Raw genomic sequence first — 24170 nt, forward strand, 5'->3', positions numbered from 1 at the left:
GGACAGACCCGTACTGCTGTAGCCAGACAATTGGGATGTCATGTTTCGACAATCGCACGCCTTTCTCAACGTCACCAAATCACTGGATCTGTGAACGATCGACCACGCACCGGCCGCCCGAGGGTGACAACCGCAGCCCTAGACCGGTACATCCGGGTGACCCACCTTAGGAATCGGATGCTGCCAGCAGCTAACACCGCTCACCAGGTGCGTGGTCCACGTGGTCCAGTGTCCGCCGATACCGTCCGACGCCGTCTGAGGGCAGCAGGACTCCGTAACCGCCATCCTTATGTGGGACCAATATTGACCCCTCGGCACCGCCAACAACGTCAACAGTGGGCGCAACAACATCAAAGATGGCGACGTGGCCAGTGGCAACAAGTTCTGTTTACTGATGAGAGCCGTTACAATGTTTCCAACGCTGATGGCCGAATCCGAGTATGGCGACGTCGACATGAACGTTACTCCGACTGCTGCGTTCTGCAGGCCGACCGATGGGGCGGGGGTAGTGTGATGGTGTGGGGTGGGTTCTCATTCAACCACAGAACACAACTTCATGTGTTCAGACAACGCGTTAATGCCGCCGTGTACCAAAATGACGTCATCAACAATCACGTCGTTCCCTTCTTTGCCGCTCACCCACGTGTGCGCTTGCTGCAGCAAGACAATGCCAGGCCGCACACTGCCTGGGCAACACAGGCGTTGCTGGCTCAGCACAACATCCCAACGTTGCCGTGGCCAGCCTTATCACCGGACATGGCGCCTATCGAACACGTCTGGGATGAAATCGGACGTCGCCTTCAGGCTCGCGGACAACCTCAGAATATGCAGGCGCTGGAGGCAGCATTGGTCCATGAATGGAACTCACTCCCTCAGGCATTCTTTCAACGGCTTGTCAACTCAATGAGGAGACGTTGCACTGCCTGTTTGAATGCCCAGGGTGGTCACACGCGATACTGACTTTGACAATGCTACAGGTCGTCTCTTTCACATTTTTAACATGGACCCCCACCCTACTTTATGACATGAAACAATAGCCAAAAAGGAATTCAATCAAAAATTTCCAACACCAATGTGTGCCGAATTGGTGTAGCTCCAAAATAAATGTTGAAATCTTCATTTCGTTTTCTTTTTTTAATATTTTATATCCAATTTAATGAGAACCTGCGTTTCTTTTGCGTTTTAGTATAGATGCAATGGACTCTGAATTCCATACATAGCTTGGGTAACATGTGTCAAGAAAGTCGAGAACGGTAATTCGTTCTTAAAGAAAGCCTAGACCTCTACATGTTTATCATTTGTGTGTTATCAAATATAAGAAACGCATACATATAAAATATCAGGTTATCTCGTTTTGATATCGTGCTTAATTGGCATGGGTTACACAAAGGTGTAATAAGCTCGCCTCAGCCAAGTTCGGACACTTTCGTCTAATTAAAAACAAACCCATCGTGTTCTACTCACCTCACCAACCCTCATCAACCCTCACCACCTTAAACAAGTGATTCCGAACTACCCATACTATCGAATTACTGGCGTAGTTTAAAGTACTATAAACATGTCGTCAGTCTAACATTCCCTTCCAGTTTAACCTTCCCTTTATGCTGCAGCACTCGACTGTCTGGAAAGCTACAAAGGCAGGGAGTACAAAGGTGAGATGAACTTCACGGTGTCAGGACAGAGCTGTGTTAGATGGGCGGATGTAACAGGTCTCGCATACCAGGTGAGCGGGTTCCCAGAGTATGACCTTGAAGACTCGGGAAACAGTTGTCGAAATCCGCAGAATTTTAGGGCAAGACCCTGGTGCTACACGTCGCACACTAAATCCTGGGACTTCTGTCCACTTGCTTATTGTAGTAAGTATCAACAATTAGAGTTACTTGTAGAATGAAGGAAATTGCATGTCAGGACACCTCGTTTTCAAAATTTTACAGGGAACGATACCCCCGACCCCTTAGAAACTTGGCTTTGTACTCTCGATCTCAGTCAGCCCCCGCCTCCCCATGTCTACTTGTATCCGCCGTGCCTTTACTATTTACTATTTATTCAAAGACATCTACATATGAACCATCAGTAATTAATTTCCTGGATTACATGCGAAAATGAAATGTTAAATCCTCGCTACAGTAAATGAAGACCCTAGTACTAAAGACTGGGACTACTGTTCACTTGCTTATTGTAGTAAACGTATCAACATTCATTTTACTATTTCGTTTTAAAGTTACAGTCTCTGATTACCATATTATAACATCATGTACAAATATGAAATACAAGCTCAAAGGCGCTTTTAAAAAAACTCGTGTGTGTTCGCTATGAACGGAGATCGTCAAAAGTATACCTTGATTCGTCGCCAAATGCCAGTCTGTTGTCAGTTTCAGTTAACACGTGCGTTTGCCGATTTCAAATTGTAGGGTTCGTCTAAAAAAATTGACGTTCGATTGAGGATACGGTACTAGAGTCTTTCGTTAAAACCGGTTTGATCTTGACAACGTATTATCGACAATCGTACCTTCCTATTTCAGAATTAATATTTTATAAAGTGTTAGTAGAACTTTCAATGTTTAGTTTGTATACTAGTAACACATTAATCATGTATATATATTTTTTAAATAAAATATACTAAAGTAGACAATTTTACGTGTTAAAATCGACAAATTCAAATAAATATTATTTCGTTTGGAAAGGGTAAAGTTAGTGCGAGGAGGGGGGGGGGGTGTTTAACGACATCAAAGTTAGAGCATATTGATTTAATAATCATCCGACGCCATACAACCGTAAATAAAATGTGTTGAGTGCGTCGTTAAATAAAACATATCCTATCCTTCCTTCCATTTGCTGTTGGATGTCTAACATTTGGTAATTTTGACATATAATCTTAGAGAGGAATTGGGTGCATGGGCAGGGGGAGGGTATTGAAGGTTGAAAGCCTTACTTGCCCTAGCTTAAAAAAAATTGAAATGTATTTTCTGGGGGAGCATGGCCCCATATAAACTTCGCTCAACACAGTCTATAACCCCAACCCCGCTGAAATCCTTGCACACGCGCCTTGGAAACCCGCTACATATTTTATTTTTTTAGCAAGGGATCGTTTATATGTACCATCCAACAGACAGGATATCACATACCATGGTATTTTATATACCCGCCGATGGGAATCGATCCTAGACCGACCGCGCATTTCCAAAAAACTAATTTTTAGGTCTAAGTAATGAATAAAAATAACATATAGTCTTAAAACATGTTACGTAAATCGAACACAGTATCCTCTTCCTCTACCCCTAGAGCGTTACGTAATTAGTAACACCCCCTTACATGTAACGCGTATGCCAACAGCTGGCCACTGTCAAAATTTCAAAGCAAATCCCCCACTCACCGACCCCTGGAAAGGCGTTGTACCATACCTCTATGGCTATAAATATGTTTTGGGGATATGAGACGACCCATCAATCAAGACAGTTAAATTTGTTAAAAAATTGCGAAATCTCATGTGAACTCTTGTTGGGGAATTCCACACTTGTGATAAGCCATTGAAAACCGAGATCGGTAGGAGCCCGTCAAAGGTGTCCCACTTTCGAAAAACTGGCTTTGTTTTTGACCTGGATAAGCCAGCGTAGTGAAACCAATGTGGAGTGCGGCGTCATATATATACACCAAACGTAATTGGATTTTCTGTTCTACATGCTTAAACAATAAAAAAATATTCCGGTTATTGCCGCTTTAAAAATATGTACATTTGACTCTGTCGTAACTAATGTTCTGAATAGATGCTGATATCCAGTCAAATCATCGCTTCAGTAAAGCAAGACCATAGTAATACACGTTACTGACTATACAATGGAATTAGTATTCACTTGCATATTGTAGTACCAACAGTTACTTTAATATTCAGTTAACAATATCTACATTTGAACCTATATGTAGTGCTAAACCAAATAACTTCCGGCTGGGATTCTGTGATTGGTGATAAATGTTGTGTGTTGGTTGTAAAAAAAAATAGTTTGGTATGGTGGCAGTAGGTTACCTCTCACATGAACTGTGTTGTGCTTAGCTATGTCTCCAACGTCAATATGACGGTAAACAAAAATATGTTTAGAGCGAATGTTATAATTTAGTTATTATTCACAAACTATGATTTATAGCAAAAATGTAATATGAATTTCAGTCTCATAACAATTAATGTTAACACTATTCACATATGACAATTACAGTGATATCAAATGATGTCAATATCAGTCACGACTGCAGTAAGCTTGCAGCTGCTATAGCAACTATAGTGACGTCGTAAGTGTGCCGTAACATGTTTTCAATGTATTATTATTATTATGAACCATGTCATAAATACAATGTGTGAAATTACAATATTTATGTAATGGTTTATATTACAAACGTGTGTGGGGCCCGGTATGGGAATGTGAACAGAGTAAATCCCTTAAGTCTGCAATAAAGTTAAATTATTTATTATATAAACACATTTTCCAATTCAAACAGAAGACATATGTACGCACGGAAAATCTGGAGACCAGTACATAGGCAGAATTGGTAAAACCAAATCAGGGCAAGAGTGTCAAGTCTGGAGTGAGGACAATCCCCACAAGCATGCGTTCAAGCTTCGTGCGTCGTTTGCTGATAAGAATACCAAGCATCCGTACTGTCGTAATCCTCTAGCGTCCCAGACCACACCCTGGTGCTTCACAACCAACACTTCACTGAGATACGAGGCGTGCAACGTGCCAACTTGTCGTAAGTATATAAAAACTGTATCAATGTGTTTTAACTAAATAGTCGACCAGGCTTACTATCGTAATCCTCTATTATCCCAGACCAGACCCTGGTGCTTCACAACCAACACTTCACTGAGATACGAGGCGTGCAACGTGCCAACTTGTCGTATATAAAAGAGTTTCAATGTGTGTTAACTAAATAGTGAAACGGACTCACTGTTGTAACCCTCTATCATCCCAAACAGACCGTGGTTCTTCACAACCAACACTACGAGGCGTGTGGTGGAGCCCAAAATGTCCCAATTGCCCAAGATGTCCCAACTGGAACAGTTTGGGCCACGAGATGCCATATACTTTGTTACATTTGCTTAAATTGTCAAATTATGTTTTTCTTTTACGACACCTGTAGAGCACAATCATTCATTAATCAGCTATTAGATGTCAAACAATTGGTAATTCTGACATGGAGTCTTGAGTGGAAACTGTCACATGTTTCCATTAGCAGCAAAGTGTCTTGTATATGCATATTCCCACAGAATACAAAATACTTTGACTTACCAGTCGTGGGGTTCTGGCTACACCATTCAAAAAGTAACGTTTGTTTTATTTAACGACGCCACTAGAGCACATCGATTTTTTATCTTTATCATTGGCTATTGGACATCAAACATATGGTCATTCTGACACTGTTTTTAGAGGAAACCCGCAGTCGCCACATAGGCTACTCTTTTACGACAAGCAGCAAGGGATCTTTCATTTGCCCTTCCTACAGGCAGGGTAGCACAAACTATGGCCTTTGTTGAACCAGTTATGGATCACTGGACGGTGCAAGTGGTTTACATCTACCCATTGAGCATTGCGGAGCACTCACTCAGGGTTTGAAGTCGGTATCTGGATTAAAAATCCCATGCCTCGACTAGGATCCGAACCCAGTACCTACCAGCCTGTAGACCGATGGCCCAACCACGACGCCACCGAGGCCTGTACAGCATTCAAAGGTGTGTGGACATTTTGCCAATCGAGTGAGATTTTATCTCGGTTGTAATCCGTTCGATTGACTACAATGAAAAGTCGATCCTCTTGGTGAAGCTATTGAGTTTTCTTATCCCCACCAGATGCTTGTATCTACTCTGTTGGTATGGATGTAGGCAGGTATGTGGGTGGGTTGGTACGTAGGTATGTACTTACATATAGATGGATCAATGGATGGTTTAGTTTGTTTTGGTTAACGACACCATTAGAACATATTGATTGATTTATTAATCACCGGCTAGAGGTTTAGAGAGGAAACCTGCTATATTTCTCCAATGGTAGCAAGGGTTCTTTTGTATGCACAATCCCCAGACTGAATAGCACCTACCAGGGTCTTTGATATGCCACTCGTTGCGCACTGGGTAGAATGATAAATAGTCCAATCGGTCCATCAACTTGGATCGATCCCAGACAGACCTTGCATCAGGCGAGATATTTACCACTGGGCTACGTCCTGTGTCGGATGGATGGATAGAGGCATGTATGTTTGTGTGTGTTCATGATTGCCTGTATGTGTATTTGGTCTCTCTCTCTCTCTCTCTCTCTCTCTCTCTCTCTCTCTCTCTCTCTCTCTCTCTCTCTCTCTCTCTCTCTCTCTCTCTCTCTCTCTCTCTCTCTCTCTCTCTCTCTCTTCACCCCCCCAGTATGACTTTGCACTGGAAGAGTATCCAGGCAGTTGGCTCATACAACCACGCTAGTTCAAAATGTGCTAAAGTTTTAACGACTCAGTGGGTAGGTGTATGACAACTACACCATCTTCCCTCTATATAATCACTAACAACTAACCCACTGTCCTGGACAGACGGCCCAGATAGCTGAGGTGTGTGCCCAGGACAGCGTGTTTGAACCTTAATTGAATATAAGCACGAAAATAAGTTAGAATGAAATGAATGAAATGATTCATTGAGGAGGTCAGACACTCACGAGGAGATCCTTTACTGGATCCCTCTTGCACCACCTCAGACTACTTTACTAAATCCAAGCTAGCACATAGAACAGCTCCCTGGGACTGGATCAGCTCTTGTGGTATAATTACAAATGACTGTCAAAACAATGATGATATCAGATGGTCACGAAAGGTGAGCATATCCATAAAGACAAGCCGTTCTAGGAAACACTGTTCACAATATGCTGTATAATAATAACACTCATATTAAACATAGTATTAAGTTTTAAACCCATACCAACTCCCATAACATTTTTTATTGGTACAGAAACAATTAACAATAATGTTTCTTTACAAATTGCCATTTAATTGTATAAATTAAAGCTCATTTCTACTTTTGGGGTGAAGCCAAATTGAAGGAAACGTTTTTGTTTAACGACACCACTAGGGCACATTGAAATTAATTAATCATCGGCTGTTGCATGTCCAACATTTGGTAATTGTGTCACGTAGTCATCATTAGTAGCAAGAACTATTTTATATGCACTTCCCCACAAACAGAGAAGTACATACTACAGCTTTGACCAGCCGTGGTGCTTCCAATTGTCACTTCCCCACAAACAGAGACGTACATACTACAGCTTTGACCAGCCGTAGTGCTTCCAAATGTCACTTCCCCACAAACAGAGACGTACATACTACAGCTTTGACCAGCCGTAGTGCTTCCAATTGTCACTTCCCCACAAACAGAGAAGCACATACTACAGCTTTGACCAGCCGTGATGCTTCACATTGTCACTTCCCCACAAACAGAGACGTACATACTACAGCTTTGACCAGCCGTAGTGCTTCCAATTGTCACTTCCCCACAAACAGAGAAGCACATACTACAGCTTTGACCAGCCGTGATGCTTCCAATTGTCACTTCCCCACAAACAGAGACGTACATACTACAGCTTTGACCAGCCGTAGTGCTTCCAATTGTCACTTCCCCACAAACAGAGAAGCACATACTACAGCTTTGACCAGCCGTGATGCTTCCAATTGTCACTTCCCCACAAACAGAGAAGCACATACTACAGCTTTGACCAGCCGTGATGCTTCCAATTGTCACTTCCCCACAAACAGAGACGTACATACTACAGCTTTGACCAGCCGTGGTGCTTCCAATTGTCACTTCCCCACAAACAGAGAAGCACATACTACAGCTTTGACCAGCCGTGGTGCTTCCAATTGTCACTTCCCCACAAACAGAGACGTACATACTACAGCTTTGACCAGCCGTGGTGCTTCCAATTCTCACTTCCCCACAAACCGAGAAGTACATACTACAGCTTTGACCAGCCGTAGTGCTTCCAATTCTCACTTCCCCACAAACAGAGACGTACATACTACAGCTTTGACCAGCCGTGGTGCTTCCAATTGTCACTTCCCCACAAACCGAGAAGTACATACTACAGCTTTGACCAGCCGTGATGCTTCCAATTCTCACTTCCCCACAAACCGAGACGTACATACTACAGCTTTGACCAGCCGTGATGCTTCCAATTGTCACTTCCCCACAAACAGAGAAGTACATACTACAGCTTTGACCAGCCGTGATGCTTCCAATTGTCACTTCCCCACAAACAGAGAAGTACATACTACAGATTTGACCAGCCGTAGTGCTTCCAATTGTCACTTCCCCACAAACAGAGACGTACATACTACAGCTTTGACCAGCCGTAGTGCTTCCAATTGTCACTTCCCCACAAACAGAGAAGTACATACTACAGCTTTGACCAGCCGTGATGCTTCCAATTGTCACTTCCCCACAAACAGAGAAGTACATACTACAGCTTTGACCAGCCGTGATGCTTCCAATTGTCACTTCCCCACAAACAGAGAAGCACATACTACAGCTTTGACCAGCCGTGATGCTTCCAATTCTCACTTCCCCACAAACAGAGAAGTACATACTACAGCTTTGACCAGCCGTGATGCTTCCAATTGTCACTTCCCCACAAACAGAGAAGTACATACTACAGCTTTGACCAGCCGTGATGCTTCCAATTCTCACTTCCCCACAAACAGAGAAGCACATACTACAGCTTTGACCAGCCGTGATGCTTCCAATTCTCACTTCCCCACAAACAGAGAAGCACATACTACAGCTTTGACCAGCCGTGATGCTTCCAATTGTCACTTCTCCACAAACAGAGAAGTACATACTACAGCTTTGACCAGCCGTGATGCTTCCAATTGTCACTTCCCCACAAACAGAGAAGTACATACTACAGCTTTGACCAGCCGTAGTGCTTCCAATTCTCACTTCCCCACAAACAGAGAAGCACATACTACAGCTTTGACCAGCCGTGATGCTTCCAATTGTCACTTCCCCACAAACCGAGAAGTACATACTACAGCTTTGACCAGCCGTGATGCTTCCAATTGTCACTTCCCCACAAACAGAGAAGTACATACTACAGCTTTGACCAGCCGTAGTGCTTCCAATTGTCACTTCCCCACAAACAGAGACGTACATACTACAGCTTTGACCAGCCGTAGTGCTTCCAATTCTCACTTCCCCACAAACAGAGAAGCACATACTACAGCTTTGACCAGCCGTGATGCTTCCAATTGTCACTTCCCCACAAACAGAGAAGCACATACTACAGCTTTGACCAGCCGTGATGCTTCCAATTGTCACTTCCCCACAAACAGAGAAGTACATACTACAGCTTTGACCAGCCGTGATGCTTCCAATTGTCACTTCCCCACAAACAGAGAAGTACATACTACAGCTTTGACCAGCCGTAGTGCTTCCAATTCTCACTTCCCCACAAACAGAGAAGCACATACTACAGCTTTGACCAGCCGTGATGCTTCCAATTGTCACTTCCCCACAAACCGAGAAGTACATACTACAGCTTTGACCAGCCGTGATGCTTCCAATTGTCACTTCCCCACAAACAGAGAAGTACATACTACAGCTTTGACCAGCCGTAGTGCTTCCAATTGTCACTTCCCCACAAACAGAGACGTACATACTACAGCTTTGACCAGCCGTAGTGCTTCCAATTCTCACTTCCCCACAAACAGAGAAGCACATACTACAGCTTTGACCAGCCGTGATGCTTCCAATTGTCACTTCCCCACAAACAGAGAAGCACATACTACAGCTTTGACCAGCCGTGATGCTTCCAATTGTCACTTCCCCACAAACAGAGAAGTACATACTACAGCTTTGACCAGCCGTGGTGCTTCCAATTCTCACTTCCCCACAAACAGAGAAGTACATACTACAGCTTTGACCAGCCGTGATGCTTCCAATTGTCACTTCCCCACAAACAGAGAAGTACATACTACAGCTTTGACCAGCCGTGATGCTTCCAATTGTCACTTCCCCACAAACAGAGAAGTACATACTACAGCTTTGACCAGCCGTGCTGCTTCCAATTGTCACTTCCCCACAAACAGAGAAGCACATACTACAGCTTTGACCAGCCGTGATGCTTCCAATTGTCACTTCCCCACAAACAGAGAAGCACATACTACAGCTTTGACCAGCCGTGATGCTTCCAATTGTCACTTCCCCACAAACAGAGAAGCACATACTACAGCTTTGACCAGCCGTGATGCTTCCAATTCTCACTTGTGTACAACATTGTTTAACCAGTGATTCGCCAACCCTGGGTTTAGGGATGTAATTCACAGTTACCCCAGCACATACTACAGCTTTGACCAGCTGTGATGCTTCCAATTCTCACTTGTGTACAAGATTGTTTAACCAGTGATTCGCCAACCCTGGGTTTAGGGACATACTACAGCTTTGACCAGCCGTGATGCTTCCAATTCTCACTTGTGTACAACATTGTTTAACCAGTGATTCGCCAACCCTGGGTTTAGGGATGTAATTCACAGTTACCCCAGCACATACTACAGCTTTGACCAGCCGTGATGCTTCCAATTCTCACTTGTGTACAACATTGTTTAACCAGTGATTCGCCAACACTGGGTTTAGGGTCATACTACAGCTTTGACCAGCCGTGGTGCTTCCAATTGTCACTTGTGTACAACATTGTTTAACCAGTGATTCGCCAACACTGGGTTTAGGGATGTAATTCACAGTTACCCCAGCACATACTACAGCTTTGACCAGCCGTGGTGCTTCCAATTATCACTTGTGTACAACATTGTTTAACCAGTGATTCGCCAACCCTGGGTTTAGGGATGTAATTCACAGTTACCCAGCACATACTACAGCTTTGACCAGCCGTGAAGCTTCCAATTGTCACTTGTGTACAACATTGTTTAACCAGTGATTCGCCAACACTGGGTTTAGGGATGTAATTCACAGTTACACCAGTACATACTACAGCTTTGACCAGCCGTGATGCTTCCAATTGTCACTTGTGTACAACATTGTTTAACCAGTGATTCGCCAACACTGGGTTTAGGGTCATACTGCAGCTTTGACCAGCCGTGGTGCTTCCAATTGTCACTTGTGTACAACATTGTTTAACCAGTGATTCGCCAACACTGGGTTTAGGGATGTAATTCACAGTTACCCCAGCACATACTACAGCTTTGACCAGCCGTGGTGCTTCCAATTATCACTTGTGTACAACATTGTTTAACCAGTGATTCGCCAACCCTGGGTTTAGGGATGTAATTCACAGTTACCCAGCACATACTACAGCTTTGACCAGCCGTGAAGCTTCCAATTGTCACTTGTGTACAACATTGTTTAACCATTGATTCGCTAGCACTGGGTTTAGGGATGTAATTCACAGTTACACCAGTACATACTACAGCTTTGACCAGCCGTGATGCTTCCAATTGTCACTTGTGTACAACATTGTTTAACCAGTGATTCGCCAACACTGGGTTTAGGGTCATACTGCAGCTTTGACCAGCCGTGGTGCTTCCAATTGTCACTTGTGTACAACATTGTTTAACCAGTGATTCGCCAACACTGGGTTTAGGGATGTAATTCACAGTTACCCCAGCACATACTACAGCTTTGACCAGCCGTGGTGCTTCCAATTATCACTTGTGTACAACATTGTTTAACCAGTGATTCGCCAACACTGGGTTTAGGGATGTAATTCACAGTTACCCCAGCACATACTACAGCTTTGACCAGCCGTGGTGCTTCCAATTATCACTTGTGTACAACATTGTTTAACCAGTGATTCGCCAACCCTGGGTTTAGGGATGTAATTCACAGTTACCCAGCACATACTACAGCTTTGACCAGCCGTGAAGCTTCCAATTGTCACTTGTGTACAACATTGTTTAACCATTGATTCGCTAACACTGGGTTTAGGGATGTAATTCACAGTTACACCAGTACATACTACAGCTTTGACCAGCCGTGATGCTTCCAATTGTCACTTGTGTACAACATTGTTTAACCAGTGATTCGCCAACACTGGGTTTAGGGTCATACTGCAGCTTTGACCAGCCGTGGTGCTTCCAATTGTCACTTGTGTACAACATTGTTTAACCAGTGATTCGCCAACACTGGGTTTAGGGATGTAATTCACAGTTACACCAGTACATACTACAGCTTTGACCAGCCGTGATGCTTCCAATTGTCACTTGTGTACAACATTGTTTAACCAGTGATTCGCCAACCCTGGGTTTAGGGATGTAATTCACAGTTACCCCAGTACATACTACAGCTTTGACCAGCCGTGGTGCTTCCAATTGTCACTTGTGTACAACATTGTTTAACCAGTGATTCGCCAACACTGAATTTAGGGATGTAATTCACAGTTACCCCAGCACATACTACAGCTTTGACCAGCCGTGATGCTTCCAATTGTCACTTGTGTACAACATTGTTTAACCAGTGATTCGCCAACCCTGGGTTTAGGGATGTAATTCACAGTTACCCCAGGATACCAAAAACCAAGGACCAGGACCCATGCTTATAAAACGTTTAGAGTCCAGACTCAATCTCTAATGACGTCACACACATACAATTTGTACGGCGTTGTCATGACATTACTGTCTCAGACTTTATTAGAGTCTCGAGTCTAGACTAAGTTTTATAAACACCAGACCTGTTGTGATTTTTGTATGTCTAATGTCTGTAAAAACGAAGCCAGTGTGCTGGTGAAAGGCTTTGGCGCGCTTAAAAATATAGTTTTATTTGGTGCTGCTGGGGTTTTTTGTTTGTTTTTTTATTTGTTTGAGTTTTTGGGCGTGTGTTGTTGATGTTTATTTATTTATTTATTTATTTATTTTATTATTTATTGTATTATTATTATTTATTTATTTTTTATTTTTTTATTTTTTTTTTGGGGGGGATGGAGGGGTTGTTGTAAATATATTTTGGACATATATTCTACTGAATTATCCGAATGTATTCCAATTAAGAAAACATCAACTGATGATATACACCAGCTTCCAATGTAGCATTGAAATATGTTAGGCAGTGGAAGGTGGAACAAATTTATTTTTGTCGGTGAAGAGGGTTGAAAATGCTAGTAAAGGATCACCTCTGGAGTGGCTGTCATCCTATGGATGAAGCACAAGATAGGGATTCATTGAGTCAACCACTAGTTTGTCAAAAGGCCCGTTCGACTCTGCACAGTGCAGAGATGCGGCCTTGACCATATTGTGTAGGTACTTTACATCATTTCGGCACTTACTGTTTCCAGGACGAAACTAAATACACACAAATGTTGCAAGATTATAATTACATGTACTTTATGCGAGCACTTCTTTTGTGTTGACTTTTTTTTAGTTTTTTTGTGTCCATATTACAGCTGATATATTAAAGGCTGTGGTATATGCTATGCTGTCTGTAGGATGATATATAACAAATATCCCTTGTGACGTTTATGTCAAAATTACCAACTGCTTGACATCCAGTAGCCGATGATTAATAAATCAATGTCCTCTAGTGATGGCATTAAAAAACACCACACTTTAAAATTTAAACTATCGTTTCTTAGCTACCGAGTTTGATGTATTCTCGGCCCAGGCTTTTAACACCAGCAGTTTGAAGCCTTTTGAAAACCAAGAGCAGTGTTTTTACTGGCAGAACTATAGGACATTGAAGTCAATGGACAAAGAAGACCCGACTGATGTATGCGGCTCTAGATCCAGAGTGATCACTCTCTGCAATTACCTTGATGAAAACAGTACATACCACTGGAAATACGTCATCATGGACTGCGGTAAGTTCGTGTCAAATTAGATGTTTCAGGCACGTAGAAATGACATTTGAAGTGGGGGTTGGGAGACAACCATTTAAGTGTGAGAATTGTTTTAACGTATGACACAGGCCTCGGTGGTGCCGTGGTTAGGCCAACGGACATAAGGCTGGTAGGTGCTGGGTTCGCAGCCTGGTACTGGCTCCCACCCAGAACGAGTTTTAACGACTCAATGGGCAGGTGTAAGACCAATACACCCTCTTCTCTCTCACTAACCCACTGTCCTGGAGAGACAGCCCAGATAGCTGAGGTGTGTACCCAGGACATCGTGCTTGAACCTTAATTGGATATAAGCACGAAAATAATTTAAAAGAAAGAACAGTAACATCTGACGCCATCAGACGTGATTTCCTGGTACCTGAATAACTCAATACTGTGATTTTAAATTAATATTTAAATCTCGATTAAATAAAAAGGACGAGGGACGTCCACATATTCGCACTAGATTGATTATTAAGACAGCTATAATTTAGGCAAGGAATTTCAGTACACCTTTTGTATATAATATATTTCCTTCCCCTGGCTATCATTGGCTGTTTAAACGTAGTTTAAATATACAGCTATGTAATATAGTCGCCATGTATATTGTATGTATAGAGAAGAGGGCATCGTTAGTTGTCAAACTTGTGCCCGATTCTTTTGTTCTGGTCTGGAATGATTATCTTTAATATTGTTTCTACCCGTAATACACCGTTGTAATACCCTCTAGACTCACCGGTTAATCTAGGTCACGTAATACTGTATTAACTTCCTAAACGACAAACAAAACTTTGTCTTACTCATCTCTTTACCAACATACCGGCCTCTGTGGCGTAGTGGTTAGGCCATTGGTCAACAGGCTGGTAGGTACTGGGTTCGGATCCCAGTCGAGGCATGGGAGTTTTAATCCAGATACCGACTCCAAACCCTGAGCGAGTGCTCCGCAAGGCTCAGTGGGTAGGTGTAAACCACTTGCACCGACCAGTGGTCCATAACTGGTTTAACAAAGGTCATGGTTTGTGCTATCCTGCCTGTGGGAAGCGCAAATAAAAAATCCCTTGCTGCTAATCGGAAAGAGTAGCCCCTGTAGTGAAGACAGCGGGTTTCCTCTCAAAATCTGTGTGGTCCCTAACCATATGTCTGACGCCATATAACCGTAAATAAAATGTGTTGAGTGCGTCGTTAAATAAAACATTTCTTTCTTTCTCTTTACCAACATGAAACAAAACTACTCTTTGTCCATTCATAAGATCACATGCGATATTTGACTTTTGTCTAAAATTATTACCATTATCATTGGCATTAGCATTAGCATATTATTATTATTATTATTTTTATTATTATTATTATTATCAGTCATATTATTATTATTATTATTATTATCATTGTCATATTATTATTATTATTATTATTATTATTATTATTATTATGATTTTGCTTTTTGCATTATATTAACTCTTTATTTTGCATGGTATTTGTTTTTTGTTTGTTTGCTTGCTTTTTGGTTCTTTCCTCATAGGATAAATGTTTTTTAAAGCGTTTTCCTCACACTATCTGGTGGTATTATATTATTTGTTTTTTGTTACTTTACATTACTTTTTATTTCAATCTATAATACTTTTTGTGCATTACTTTACTTTTTATTTTGCAATAAATACTTTTTTTTATTTGCATTTTATTACGTTTTATGTTAGACTATAACGCCTTTTAGCATTTTAATAATTTTTGTATTTGACATTATATTACTTTTTTAATTTTAATTTATAATTATTATGTTTTATTTTGCATTATAATACTTTTAATTTTATATTATATTAGGAAACAATGTTAAAAGTGAGGAAGCAAGACCACGTTTTTAATTAGTTTTGTCTTGCAGTTGCGACAACTACTGTTTCAACAACTACTACTCTGACAACTACTCTTTCGACAACTACTACCTCGACAACTGCAGCCACAAAAGTTTGGTCTACCATTACAAGTCGCACATACCACACAGTTGCATACAATGTCACTCCTTTCCCTTGTCTTACAGTTGCGCCAACTACTACTCTACACACTACAACTACAACTACGACAGTGGCATCAGCCACCCGACAAAGATGCCCCATCGAGACGTCCAATGCGACGTGGAGCGAATACCGGTTTCAGTGTTGGTGCGGACGTCAGTACACCGTGGAGGACCTGGAGTCTGAGAGTGAGGAGTCGATGGAGAGGATACGGAATTACCTCACTGTCGACAAGACGAACCTCACGAGACACAGACGGCTCTTCTACAGCATGCCCGACTACAGACACTCGTCTATGGTGATGGGCACGTCGTCCATCATCATCAACTGCGTCGTCTTGACGTTCATGACCTTGGCCGACCTCTCACGATTTGTGGGCTGGATCTATCAGAGAGTTAGTAAGACCAAGGATTAAAGTTGACACCTCACATTTGTTGGGCTGGGTCTATGAGAGTTCACAAGACCAAGGATTAAAGTTGATATCTCACGTTTGTTGGGCTGGGTCTATGGGGAAGTTAGTAAGACCAAGGATTAAAGTTGATATCTCACGTTTGTTGGGCTGGGTCTATGGGGAAGTTAGTAAGACCAAGGATTAAAGTTGATATATCAGGTTTGTTGGGCTGGGTGTATGGGGAAGTTAGTGAGACCACGTATTAAAGTTGATATCTTACAGTTGTTGGGCTGGGGATGTTGGAATTAAATGTTGATATATCACGTTTGTTGGACAAAGAATTAAAATTACCACGTGAGAATGTTATAACTTATTTATTATCCACAAAATAATTTCAACAACATTGGATATGACTGTAAAGCCTCAGTCACACTGGATCGTACGTTTTCTGGATCGTGCGATTGGTGGTAATTTGGCCGAGGTACGACCAATCGGCAATATTTGCAACGATCTCCTCAGTGTGTATGTGTGTATGTATGTATGTATGTATATGTATATATACATGTATATGTATATATATATATGTATATATATGTAATTATATATATATATATATATATATATATATATATATATATATATATATATATATATATATATAATAATGATAGTATTACTTTTTTGTTGAATATACTTATATTAAAAAAGAGTTAAGTCCTATGTAACATGCAATTACTACACGTGGTACTGATATGCACGTGCGTGCAGGGACGTCAGAACGAATTTGACATTTGGTCGGCGAAGAGGGTTGGTGTGGAATATGTGAACCATTGTTGTAGATAGTGCTGCAAGGGTGTTCCCGCTAGAAACATTTTCAGAGATAACTACTTTTGGGCGATATTGTAAGAATATTAAACAGAAAGGTTGCTTTGTCCTAAACATGTTTGTACGATTCGTGTCGACCCCCCCCCCCCCCCCCATACACACACTTCACACACGCACCCGTTTATTCACACACACACACACACACACACCCCCCCCCCCCCCCCCACACACACACACATACACACTTATTTTCCGCAGAACCCGATCATTGTAGTCGAATTGCTTGTGTTATACTAGCGTTTGCAGTAATAATGTATGTGTATTTTACTTTAACCTTATAGGTACACCCCAAATAAATAAATGTGTTCTTTCAGTGTAAAGTTTCTATTGAAATGTGTTTTTGCTTGACGTCTATGACTGCATACACCAGTTATGGAGTGTCACCCTAGTACGTTTTCTTCAATGTCAATAAAGGTAATGTCGAGACCTGATTAATTTACATACATTAAACATCGTTAATCGTATTCTACACAGACTGTGATACACGTCTACAATGCCTTTGAGTAGTTGACGTGCGAGGTTTAACATAGGTAGGTTCAGATCACACGAACGAAAACGTTAACGCAGAGGTAGCAAACACAAACGTTGACGCCACTCTGCAGTGCATATCTTAGAATATACACACATACATACACATACATAGAGAGAGAGAGAGAGAGAGAGAGAGAGAGAGAGAGAGAGAGAGAGAGAGAGAGAGAGAGACAGACACAGAGAGTCAGGACAGACAGAAACACAGACAGAGAGAGGACAGACAGACAGACACAGAGAGAGAGAGACAGAGGAGAGGAGGGAGAGAGAGAGAGATAGACAGGGAGAGAGAGAGAGGACAGACAAGAGGAGACAGAGGGAGAGTGAGGAGAGACAGAGAGAGAGTGGAGAGAGAGAGGGAGGAGAGAGGAGAGAGAGGACGAGAGAGAGAGAGAGAGAGAGAGAGAGGAGAGAGAGAGAGAGAGAGAGAGAGAGAGGAAGAGAGAGAGAGAGAGAGTGTGTGTGTGTGTGTGCTATTATGAACTGCCAATACATAAATGCGATTATTTGTGCTCTACAGTTTTATATATACTAAAAGGCAAAAGCTATTGTGACACACAAAAGACAAAGATAATTGATGATAAGTTTTTACTGTCGTGTATGAAACGTTATAACATGGAAACGGGCAATAGTCCATGAAAAGGGCGCACCTGCCATATGCAAATAAGCCACATCACTAGAGAGAGAGTGAGAGAGAGAAAGAGGACGGAGAGAGAGAGAGAGAGAGAGAGAGAGAGAGAGAGAGAGAGAGAGAGAGAGAGAGAGAGAGATGGAAAGTGGGAAATTATGTTTCAAATATAGCAATGAAAGAACACAACAAACTTTGCATATGTTTTATTTAGACGTGGACTGGACGTTGTATGTTTGGAGATAATTACATTGCGCAACATTCAAGACCGTCTTGACAGGTGTAGATTTGGTCCGGGTGGTCATCGCAGTCTTCAGGTTTATTACAACGATAAATACCTTTAGTAGGACAAGCTGAAATAAAAACAATTTGAGTGTAGCGTAGAGAGAGAGAGAGAGAGAGAGAGAGAGAGAGAGAGAGAGAGAGAGAGAGAGAGAGAGAGAGAGAGAGAGAGAGAGAGAGAGAGAGAGACAGAGAGGAAGAAGAAGAAAAATTTATTATTGTAGCACTAATCCTAGTGTGTTGAAAATGAAAGGTATATTGTTTTTGTGTATTGCACCATTATCGAAACACCTTGCTTTGTTTATTTTCTAAACAATATCTAGCGTTGAAAAAATTTATGTTTTTCCTTCGCACATTTGAGCTATTTTCATTACGTACCCATTTCTAACTTTACGTGTAGATATTCTGTGTTCGTGAGTGTTCGTGTCATGTCCTCTTGTTACATTATGTAAGGTATCTGACTGTTGTTAAATAAATACATCCAAATCCGTTCAGTCAGCAGTTCAAAGCGGGTCTCGAAAACGTTTAGGGTGTATACTCCCAAATCAAATCCCATAGACGACAATATTAACATATGTGGCTAAAACTCCTACCTTAGGGTATCTATCGGCATAAACACCACGGATATAAATACTATCACCCCTCACCCTCAAAGTGAATCAGAAACAAATGGGGACCAAGCTGCTAGCATCAATAATGGCTAGCATCTATGACTACCCCAGTTCCGTACAAAATTTGAATACTTTTTTGTACAGGTACCCCATACATGTTTCAAGCACAAGGCTACTTGACACAGTAGTACCAGAATAAAAGACTATTACGTACATTTTGTGCCCAGATGAAACTATTGTCTTGTACAATCAACACACCCACGTGTGGTGTTAACTTCTATATTAAAAGTGGGTGCACTTCGAAATTTGACTTAGTTCTACCTTTAGAGCTGAGCAGTCAGAATCCTACTTTTCTAGTAAAAAAAGTAAATTAATAATAACCCTCCCCATTCCCCATCCCCTCCCCCACAAAAAATTAATAATAATAATAATAATAAAAATAAAAATAAACACATGTGATCTGGAATGGTAGTTTTCTGTATAAGTTCCTGGAACACATTTGTTTCGGTCACACTGTTTTAGTGTTCATAATAATTTGATATTTATAAATCAGTATTTATAATCTTGAGAAGTCAAAATATATTGGGAAAGGAATGTCTGTTTAAAGACAACTCGTCACATTTCTTACTACGGCTGTTTGCTGTCTAACATAGGGTTATTAGGAAAGGAATGTCTGTTTAAAGACAACTCGTCACATTTCTTACTACGGCTGTTTGCTGTCTAACATAGGGTTATTAGGAAAGGAATGTCTGTTTAAAGACAACTCGTCACATTTCTTACTACGGCTGTTTGCTGTCTAACATAGGGTTATTAGGAAAGGGATGTCCGTTTAAAGACAACTCGTCACATTTCTTACTACGGCTGTTTGCTGTCTAACATAGGGTTATTAGGAAAGGGATGTCTGTTTAAAGACAACTCGTCACATTTCTTACTACGGCTGTTTGCTGTCTAACATAGGGTTATTAGGAAAGGGATGTCCGTTTAAAGACAACTCGTCACATTTCTTACTACGGCTGTTTGCTGTCTAACATAGGGTTATTAGGAAAGGAATGTCTGTTTAAAGACAACTCGTCACATTTCTTACTACGGCTGTTTGCTGTCTAACATAGGGTTATTAGGAAAGGGATGTCTGCTTAAAGACAACTCGTCACATTTCTTACTACGGCTGTTTGCTGTCTAACATAGGGTTATTAGGAAAGGAATGTCTGTTTAAAGACAACTCGTCACATTTCTTACTACGGCTGTTTGCTGTCTAACATAGGGTTATTAGGAAAGGGATGTCTGTTTAAAGACAACTCGTCACATTTCTTACTACGGCTGTTTGCTGTCTAACATAGGGTTATTAGGAAAGGGATGTCTGTTTAAAGACAACTCGTCACATTTCTTACTACGGCTGTTTGCTGTCTAACATAACGAGATGCGTTGCGAAACGTTATGGAGAAGGAGGGGGTGTTTGTCCAGAGTTTCGTAATGTTTTCAAAACATGTCTGATTTACATTTGTGAAGACCAATGCATTTAGTACTGATACTTTGGTCTTTATACAATGATTGTCTGTCTAATCTTTATTACCAAATTAATCAAACAGAAATAAAACGAAACATCCAATGATACGGTTAAATTATGTCAGCATGACAGGAAAACATGGGATGGGGTAAAAGAAGCGTTATGTAATTTTAGAACTGTGGGGCGAAGTGCTCCGACCGTTACAAGTGGCAGAAGAGTATAAAAGTGCCCCTTTTTATTTGCGTTACGTTATCTTGAACGACCGCTATGACGAAACATTATTTACGTGGTGCAGTTGTAGGCGACGTAGAAGGCAAAGTGGTAGTCGAAGTAGAAGGCGAAGTTGTAGGTTCTATGTTTGTTGTTGTTGTAGATGTGGTTGTGGTTGTGGTTGCTGGAAATAAATATACCTTAGTAAATAGTTTTAGGGACAAAAAATTGTTTTATTGTTCAAACAAATTCTTAAAACTCCTTAAATAAAACCGTTTTGTTTATTTCAAATTTTGCAGCTGCGTAACCACTCTTACAGGCAAGTCTTCGTTAAATAATAAATACGTTCATAAAGAAAGAAAGAACAAAGAAAGACAGAAAAAAAACAAGAAAAAAACAACAACAACCAAATAAATTTTTTTTTTTAAAGGTCACAATAAACCCTGGCCAAAAAACCCCACAACCAAACAACAACAAAGACAACAATACTACATTAGGAAAGGAAACATGTGAAATGGTGGACTACTACTTTAGAAAAGGGAACACGTACCGGTAACCGGTAATATTGTCTGTAATATTTAACACACACACACACACACACACACACACATACACACAGACACCACGCACAAGGTGTCAGTTTTCGAACTCTACAAACAAAACACAATTATTACTTGTACATGACGTTAGACTACAATGTCCTGCTGATTTCTGTTACAGTGAAACGTACATAGACAGGACATGGGGCTGTTATAGCATATCTCACTGTAATTTCACTTGAAATCCACATTTCGTAAATGGTACTATGTTTTAATTAGTAGATTTTCTTTAAACAAATCCAGGTGCATTAGTAATGTTCAAACAAAAATAATTTCAATAGCAATTTGTAATTTGAATTTGAATTTGGTGTTAGTAAAGGAGGGTCAGTTTTAGAAAGACAACAGTACAGATATTAGTCTTGTTTACCTGTTACTCTATGATTTTTGTGTTAGTAAAGGAGGGTCAGTTTTAGAAAGACAACAGTACAGATATTAGTCTTGTTTACCTGTTACTCTATGTTTTTCGTGTTAGTAAAGAAGGATCAATTTTGGAAATCCAACGGTACAGATATTAGAGTCTTGTTTACCTATTGTGGCATTGCCTCCAGCCCCTGTGGTACCATGACGCCAGCAGCCTACATGACGCCCCCAGCCTCGATGAGCTTCCGAGCACACAAGGAAAACACCGAGAAGTACTACAAAAATCAACGACAGCTTCATGTTCGTCAGAGAGCAGCTTTTATTGTAGAACGTCAAACGCTGAAACTCATGCACTTATATAATGCATCGCTTGCAAGTAGTACATTAAGCCATACAGATGTTGCAATGACGTAGCAGATAGCTGATGACACATATGTGACGTACATGTTCCAGCTAGGATTCTGACACAGGCCTCTCGTTTGTAAACCATCGGACATACGACTGGTAGGTACTGGGTTCGCAGCCCGTTACCGGCTCCCACCTAGAATGAGTTTTAATGTCGCTGTTAGTCCAATACACCAACTTCTCTGTCACTAATATCTAACAACTAACCACTAACCCACTGTCCTGGACAAACATCCCGGATAGCTGAGCTGTGTGCCCAGGATAGCGGGATTGAACATTAATTGGAAATAAGCACGAAAATAAGTTGAAATCAATGAATGAAATTAAGGATTCAGACAGGGTAGGGCGCTAATTTAATTGTAGTGCATTTTTGCGAAAATCATATTTTTAAGGCATGTGCTGATCATCGAATTTTTAATATGCATACAAATCATACATGTAGGTATAGATATGGATAGTTAGTTTGTTGTTGTTTTTGTTTAACGACACCATTAGGATGCAATTAATGTCGCATTTATTTGACCGCTTACACCAGTTAAACCTATATATTTTGGTCTTTATATATTTGCAAAGTCACCAAATATTATAAAAATCGTTAATTTAAAAATTACATTCAAAACGTAACTTTCAAGATAAACCTCGCATTTGACGTTCTGTACCAGCCTCGGTGGTGTCGTGGTTAAGCCACCGGACATAAGGCTGGTAGGTACATGGTTCGTAGCCTGGTACCGGCTCTCACCCAGAGCGAATTGACAGACAGACCGGATAGCTGAGGTGTGTATCCAGGACAGCGTGCTTGAACCTTAATTGGATATAAACACGAAAATAAGTTGAAATGATAAATGACGTTGTGTCGAAGTTTATAGTCATGGTCTACTTTCAACTGGCTGTTTGCTTAATTAGTTAATTGATCTGTGATCATATATAAAACAAAAAAATTCACAGTAAATAAATTAAATGACGAAGAAGCAAATTCCCTTGAAGGAGAAATTACTTATGATGAATTGTTAAATGCTTTAAAAAACACAAAAAATAATAAGAGCCCTGGCACAGATGGATTTACCTACGAATTTTATAAATTTTTCTGGAAAGATATTGGCACCTACTTACTAAGATCAATAAATGAAGGTTTTAAAAAAGGTGAACTTTCTGTCACTCAAAAGCAAGGAATTATTACGTGTATCCCTAAAGGTGATAAACCAAAACAATTTAAAAAAAATTGGCGTCCAATCTCTCTCTTGAACTGCTCTCTTAAACTACTGTCTTCAGTCATTGCTGAACGTCTAAAAAAAGGTTCTTCCAAAATTAATTAGTCGAGACCAAACTGGTTTCATAGTAAATAGATATATTGGTGATAACATTCCTTTAATATATGATTCCTTGGTTAATACTGAATTATTTAATATTCCAGGGATGCTATTTTTAGTAGATTTTGAAAAAGCCTTTGATTCAGTATCCTGGTCCTTCGTTGAAAATACTTTATCTTTTTTCGGCTTTGGAAATGACATAAGAAGATGGATCCAAACATTACATACAAATATTAAATCTTGCTTAATAATTAATGGTACCCTATCTCCATGGTTCGAAATTCATAGAGGCTGTAGACAAGGTGACCCAATATCTCCATATATTTTTATTATTATGTGCAGAGATTCTGGCTCTTATATAACTTTTAATAATCAGAATATCCTCATGACACAATATGCAGATGACACCGAATTCATCCTGGATGGGAGTAAAAAATCGTTCGAAACAACAGTTATGGTACTCAGTGACTTTGCAAAAATGTCTAGACTGAATATTAATAATGATAAATCCCAAGTTATATGGATAGGTTCCAAAACAAATTGTAAAGATGTCTATTTACCAAACCTAAAACTTGAATGGAATCCAAATATAAAGAAATTACAGGCCATTTTCTTAAAGAACTGA

General features: G+C 40.7%; 1 protein-coding gene across 1 annotated transcript; it reads left to right on the forward strand.

Annotated features, from left to right (window-relative positions):
* Window positions 1-1657: 1657 nt before the first annotated feature.
* Window positions 1658-16562, forward strand: LOC121388358 (hepatocyte growth factor-like). Its single transcript, XM_041519655.1, has 4 exons — window positions 1658-1856; window positions 4489-4740; window positions 13590-13814; window positions 15862-16562. Exons 1-4 carry the CDS (start codon window positions 1658-1660, stop codon window positions 16248-16250), a joined length of 1065 nt encoding a protein of 354 aa, XP_041375589.1. The 3' UTR covers window positions 16251-16562.
* The last annotated feature ends 7608 nt before the right edge of the window (window positions 16563-24170 follow it).

Source organism: Gigantopelta aegis, chromosome 14 (genome assembly GCF_016097555.1).
Source record: "Gigantopelta aegis isolate Gae_Host chromosome 14, Gae_host_genome, whole genome shotgun sequence".
Taxonomy (NCBI): Eukaryota; Metazoa; Mollusca; class Gastropoda; order Neomphalida; family Peltospiridae; genus Gigantopelta; species Gigantopelta aegis.

Bases quoted from the DNA above. Each gene is read 5' to 3' on its own strand.
- LOC121388358 (XM_041519655.1), top strand. From the start codon at position 1,658: ATGAACTTCACGGTGTCAGGACAGAGCTGTGTTAGATGGGCGGATGTA. The intron at 1,857-4,488 runs GTAAGTATCAAC...CAATTCAAACAG, and splicing joins CTGTCCACTTGCTTATTGTA to AAGACATATGTACGCACGGA. The intron at 4,741-13,589 runs GTAAGTATATAA...ATCGTTTCTTAG, and splicing joins GTGCAACGTGCCAACTTGTC to CTACCGAGTTTGATGTATTC.